This window comes from Pundamilia nyererei, unplaced genomic scaffold (genome assembly GCF_000239375.1).
Source record: "Pundamilia nyererei isolate P.nyererei 1_Seehausen unplaced genomic scaffold, PunNye1.0 scaffold00084, whole genome shotgun sequence".
Taxonomy (NCBI): Eukaryota; Metazoa; Chordata; class Actinopteri; order Cichliformes; family Cichlidae; genus Pundamilia; species Pundamilia nyererei.
This window is the reverse complement of record NW_005187485.1, coordinates 533,595-539,722: the sequence shown is the minus strand read 5'-3', so window position 1 is coordinate 539,722 and position 6,128 is coordinate 533,595. Positions and strand designations below refer to the sequence as shown.

Below are 6,128 nucleotides of genomic sequence, written 5' to 3'. Positions count from 1 at the left end.
ACCATGACAAAGACTGGTTGTGAGGACATGGAGGACACGACACAGACTGAATAAAACACAGAGACTAAATACACATAAGGGATGATCAAGGGAAGTGGAAACACATGAAGGGGAACAGCTGATACACATGAACCTAATGACAGGACAGGAAAAGTGAAACTACATACACTGACATTAGACACAGACTTTCAAAGTAAAACAGGAAACATGGAGATTAGACGTGATCTGAACTGAACATAACCACACAGACATGACGCATGACAGGTAGACACACGAACCAGGGAGACTGAGTACAGGAGGAGATGACATAAACAACTAAGAAACAAAGGAGTAAACAGCAACCTCAAAATAAACTAGATGAACTAAACTAGGGCACAAATGAATACAAAAGATACATAAAACTCAAACACTGGGTCGCTCGACCCAGGACCATGACACCATGTCCAGCAAGTGTGGAATAAACAGCTTTTCTAACCATTAAAAAGAGATGACAAATACTCTATGACTGCTAAAGAAAAAGAGAACAATTAATCTGTATTCTTCAAATAATTTGTAAGCCATTTAGTTTCAAAGGTAGCTAGGAGGGGGGGGGGATGAAAACAGAAAAAACAAACATGATTTCTTGTAAACCACATGACTTAAGGGAAATCTGGCTTCAACTGACCAATGAGGAGATGGTTACACATTGTGAAACAGGAACACTTTCCAGGCTGCAAGCCAAGTAGCAATGTAAAACGGATTTTAATAAAACCAAACAGCTTGTTGTCAGAAATGTTGGTCTGGTGGTCTATTGAAACCTAATGTGCAAAGTAAAAAAAAAAAAAAATAGATTTAATAATTTAAATAATTGACAAAAAAAACACATTGTGTGTTAAACAACAGCATGCATCGAGCAACATGCTATATCTAGCAGTATTAAACTGTTATCATATTATGCCTTGAGTGTTTATGCATGCATTTTTTAAAGTTTTGTAATTGGTTTTAAGTTTTATAAGTCTGTTCATCTGCAGCAGAAAAAAACAGAGGGAGGGCATTAATGAGATCCAGATATTGTGAAACAGGGGTGAGTGACTTACAAAACAGCAGTTAATCTAAAGTCTGTGTCAAAGCAGGCAAAGTAATCAAAGCGGCGCGATGAAGTGCCACATTTTTGTGATACTGCTGCTGATATGGATCGCGGAGTGTTCAGCACAAAACAGGTAAATTTAGGAAGAATGAAGTGTAATGCTTTAATGGCTGATGTCTACTCATTTTAACTGATATTTATAAATATATATAGAATTAACTAAAGTTTTTGTCTTCAAACAATTTCATAAGCTTACAAATGAAAAATAAAATCATATGTTGGTATTCCCATATTTATTTCCTAATAATCAACTTGACTTAATGTAAGATACGCTCAAATATGCAGCACTGCAGATTGCATAGTTATCTAAAAATCAGATTATGTGAAACAGATTATTAAAAGATGCAATGTTCACTATCTTTCATTTTTGTGTGCAGATTCTTCATCTCAGGCCCGAAAGTCTTTCACGTGGGCGTTAATGAGAAAGTGTTTGTCCAGATGGGACCGGGTCACCTTAACAAACCTGTTAAGCTCTACCTGAAGGATGAGATCTCTAGTACTGTTGTGTCTGAGATGAAAACGGTTACGTGCACTAAAGAAGACAAGATTGAAATAGCTGAGCTCAAGGTATGCAGACTTCACACTCAAACAAAAAGCAAACAATAAAAGACAGGACTGAGATGTTACTACCCACTTTGCCCTAACTTTATAATTTACATCTTTACAGCTAAACATGGATTCTTTGTTAGGATTGCCTCAATTTCCTTCTTACGTTATGCTCGTGGCAGAGAGCCAATCCTTCACACCCAACACGAAGCTAACAAGGGTTCTGGTGTCAAAACACAGGGGCTACATCTTCATTCAGACAGCTCAGCCAATTTATAACCCAGCAGACAGAGGTAGAAACAAAGTAAAAGAAAATTAAATAATTCTACAGACTTTACCTAACAGTGATTTTTTTGTGAAAAAGACATTTTATATTCCTTTTATGTTATCGTTCTTTTAGTGAAGTACAGAATCTTCACTCTTGACCACACGATGAGGCCTCATGAGGAACCTGTCCACATATCAGTAATTGTGAGTTATAATTATTAATATTATATATTTTCTTTATAAATGTCTTTGGTAATACAAGTTTGAAAGACAGAAACATATTCACTCTTTCTTGTCTTGGTCTGTGTTTGGTCACTGTATGACAGAATGCTGCTGGAAATAGAATAATGAAAATCATGAAGATTGCAAAGGGAGGAGTACATCAAGACTCATTCCTCATACCTGACGTTTCTGAGTAGGTTACAAATTTCCAATGAAAGTGAAGATGTCAAGGAATTTTGACACTTACTGTACTTTGTTGTTCGTAAAGAACGGGTACTTGGAAGATTACTGCACACTATGAGGGTGATGAAGCAAATGCTGCCTTCAGAGAGTTCAAAGTTCAGAAATTTAGTAAGTTTACTATAAACTGATTCGTGCAATTGAGATCTTTTTTTTTAAATTCACAGAAAGTATCTTTTGACTCTCATAACTTATTTACTAACTGTAGTTTTACCAAGCTTTGATGTGAACATCGTAATGGATCCGAAATATATTTTGCTGACCAACAAAGATCTTCAATTCACCATCTCAGCAATGTAAGTGCTAATTTTACTTCCATTAAACTAACTCTTTCTTTGCAAATTCATGTCAAGAAATGTTATAAGCTAAGGCTTTGGCATTGGGGTGATTTTGTCAACATCTTATCAGCAGGATGACTTTTAACATATAGAACAGTTTAACTGTTTAACCAAGTCATTACCTGACCAAGGGCTGCCAGTATTCAAATAAGCACACTCATGCAATGAAAAATGCAAAAAACGTAAGGGAATCTGCAAGTCTACTGTAGCATGATTTGAAAAATGAAATTAATGTCACACAATGACTCATTATGACACATGATGGTCCTTGCAGCCTCTGATCACTTACCAGGTGAAAACCTGGAGTTTGAGATTGGGCATCTTCTCTTCCATAATTATTTCCTATGCAGTGAAAATAATAAAACTTTTTATTAACTTGGATTCAGCAACAAAAAATATTCACTGCTTGAGTCAGACCGTTTAATGCTTGGATTGACTGTCTCAAGTATAAATATACTATTGCATTTTTAGACTATCTTTGCTCCAGTTAACAGTTGTTTTCTTTAGGTACACACATGGTGAAAAAGTTAAAGGTGCTTATCACTGCCAGTTTGGATTTGTAAAAAAAGATGGCTCTGGCGGTCAGGAAATGACTTTTATCAAGGGACTGGAGCAGACCGGTTCGGTGAGGAAATCCATCCAAAATTCACAATGCAGCTAATTTTAAAATGAGTAACAAACTGCATGCCATTATTGTTTCATTTTATCAAAACTTCTCTGTTTCTTGCAGGTCAAAGATGGAAATGCAAAGGTTTCTCTTTTGTTTAATGAGACAAATGCAAAACTTCAGAGGCAGCTGAAAACAACCCTCTCTAAGATGCAGGAAAATGGAGATCGATTGTTTTTGAGAGTGTTTGTCACAAACATACAAAGTAAAGGAGACATTTACATTCATCAATATATCTGAGTTTGTTTTTGGTTATTTTATTTGAAATCATAGATATTAGAGAGTATTTAATTGTTGTAAACAATGTGGTTTCATATAGCAGTGCATAATACAGAATTTCTGGAGCTACATTTAATTATTGCATTTAATAAGTAAAAGTTCCAATATAATAAATCTATTGATAAACTCATTAAGACATGGAGAAATATTAATGCGACCTTTTATTTTTCTTGATAATACTGTGTACATTTTTTGGCCTAGGTGGTGAAATACAAGAGGCAGAAGTTTACCTGCGAATCTTCGCCCACAAATACACGATAGACCTCTCTCGAACTCGATCTCATTTTATTCCTGGATATCCACTGGACGTGGTGGTATGTCTGAAACTAACACATGGGAATAGTTACACCAATTACTGTAATGATCTTTAATATAACACTTTTCTTTGTTTTTCATATAGGTGCTCGTGCGTCTGCCAGATGGCTCTCCAGCAGCTGGTGTGCCAGTAAATATTAATCTACCAACATCACGGCCTTGGGAAAGCACCACTGATCAAGACGGGGCACTGTTCAATACTTTTAATGTTCATGATAAAGCTGATATTACAGTTGAAGTTAGTATCCCCAACCTTATTCAAAGGTGTTGTTTAACAGATTTGATTCCAGTTTTAACTGTTTGTTCATCTGCCTCCAACAGGTTTCTACAAATGGATTACGAGAGAGAAAAATAATACGACGTGCTTCCTCTCAACATGACAGCTACCTTTACATGACTTTTACCAGCAGGATCTACTCTGTGAATGAATTCCTTACCATAACATTCAACACCATCAACAGCCCACGCAGTGGATATATACACTACATGGTCAGAAATATCTGACTAAATGCAATATTGTGTATTCTCATAAAGGAGCAGCATTTTGTCTTGATTAAACACGTTTTAATTGTCTTTGTTTCAGGTCTTAAGCCGGGGAATTGTAGTAAACACCGGCTCACTCCTACTTGGTATATCAGCTAAACACCGACTGCAGATAACACATAATATGGTTCCATCTTTCCGTGTGATTGGCTACTATCACAACACTAACGGTCACGTCATAGCTGATTCAGTGTGGGTAGATGTCAGGGATGAATGTGAGCTAAATGTCAAGGTAAGTAAACAGAACAGATAAAAAAGTGCAGCACGAGCAGAGAAAGCAAAACTATTTCAAATGTGTGCGCTTTAACTAATTTTTACTAACATTTAACTAATGGAGGTGTACAAACATTGCATATATTTAAATAATTTGGATTTTTAAATTGCCTACATCTACATGTATTTATATTGATATATTTATTTAATTTTGGTTTGAGAAGTCTATTTGTATTATTTGAATTTTCCTTCACTAAACAAAAAAAATAAATCCTGGTATATCTTAAATGTCTTAATTTAGGTTCAACCCAAAGGTACCCTTGCACCTAACACACATTTAAAGATAGACTTTGATCTACATGGGAACAGCGCAACAGTGGCTTTGCTGGCTGTGGATAAGGCCTTCTACGCTCTCAATGCTGACAATAAACTCACACCCAAACAGGTTACAGTCTTACACACTACTTTCATACTTATGGTATTTTTTGTAATTTATAGGTAATCATAGTAGTAAGTCTAAGCTTTTCTTCTCAATTGTCAGGTATTCTCTACTATGAACTCATATGATCTGGGTTGTTCCTATGGTGGTGGACCTGACTCAGCATCAGTTCTGTTAGACAATGGCTTGGCTTCTGTATCTAATGACCAGTTTCTGTGGAGAAAGGGTAAGAAAAAAAAGTTTTTCTTCATTTAGTTAAAGGAACATTAGGTAATTTTTTGAGGTTATTTAATTGATTAGTGTGTAATTATATCTTCCACCAAATTGATGACTCCTTGAAACCTTTTTAATACATTATTGAAATAATCCAATAAAATATACATAGGAGCGGGCACAGCTCTGTGGAAGCCACCATGTCGTCCCACCATCCTGAATACAGTAGCTGAGATGGACAGGGCCTTTCTACTTGGTTTCATTTTATGTATGCGATTAGAGACTAGCCATTTACGTAGTATTGCCTATTGCCTATATATTTTATCAAGATCACAAAAATCTCTTTCAAAGTTTATATGACTATTCAACATTTGTACTTTTGCTTCCTCCACAATTGCCCCGTCCTTTTTCATATCCACCTCATTATCTTCCTCGCACCAATCCCCGTCTCCTGAACTGAAGTCAGGACCCTAACACACAAAAATGTGAAGAAACATGCTTATTTCCTCTCGACATTGTTGTAGAGCTCTGTTATGCTATTTTAATGTAGTAAAAGGCCCTGTTTTTAGAAAGAAAACTAACAACCTCTGTGTTCTGAATGCCATAGCAGTTGTTACTTCATATTATTATGATATCTTTAGGTTATTTTCCTTTTTAAAATACAATGAGTGTCTTTTAAGGAATTGTATTTTATGTAGACTTCACTGTTTAAATAAAAAA

General features: G+C 35.6%; 1 protein-coding gene across 1 annotated transcript in view; it reads left to right on the top strand.

Annotated features, from left to right (window-relative positions):
* Positions 1-1,083: 1,083 nt before the first annotated feature.
* Positions 1,084-6,128, top strand: part of LOC102208804 (complement C4-B-like) — a 19,483-nt gene continuing 14,438 nt past the window's right edge. The window contains exons 1-15 of the mRNA XM_013912206.1: positions 1,084-1,199; positions 1,504-1,693; positions 1,794-1,965; positions 2,073-2,143; positions 2,266-2,354; positions 2,430-2,512; positions 2,610-2,697; positions 3,247-3,364; positions 3,470-3,611; positions 3,887-3,999; positions 4,086-4,238; positions 4,322-4,489; positions 4,584-4,775; positions 5,058-5,201; positions 5,298-5,434. Coding sequence (XP_013767660.1) covers positions 1,135-1,199; positions 1,504-1,693; positions 1,794-1,965; positions 2,073-2,143; positions 2,266-2,354; positions 2,430-2,512; positions 2,610-2,697; positions 3,247-3,364; positions 3,470-3,611; positions 3,887-3,999; positions 4,086-4,238; positions 4,322-4,489; positions 4,584-4,775; positions 5,058-5,201; positions 5,298-5,434 — 1,925 coding nt within the window. The 5' untranslated portion in view covers positions 1,084-1,134. The remainder of the gene's footprint in view (positions 1,200-1,503; positions 1,694-1,793; positions 1,966-2,072; positions 2,144-2,265; positions 2,355-2,429; positions 2,513-2,609; positions 2,698-3,246; positions 3,365-3,469; positions 3,612-3,886; positions 4,000-4,085; positions 4,239-4,321; positions 4,490-4,583; positions 4,776-5,057; positions 5,202-5,297; positions 5,435-6,128) is intronic.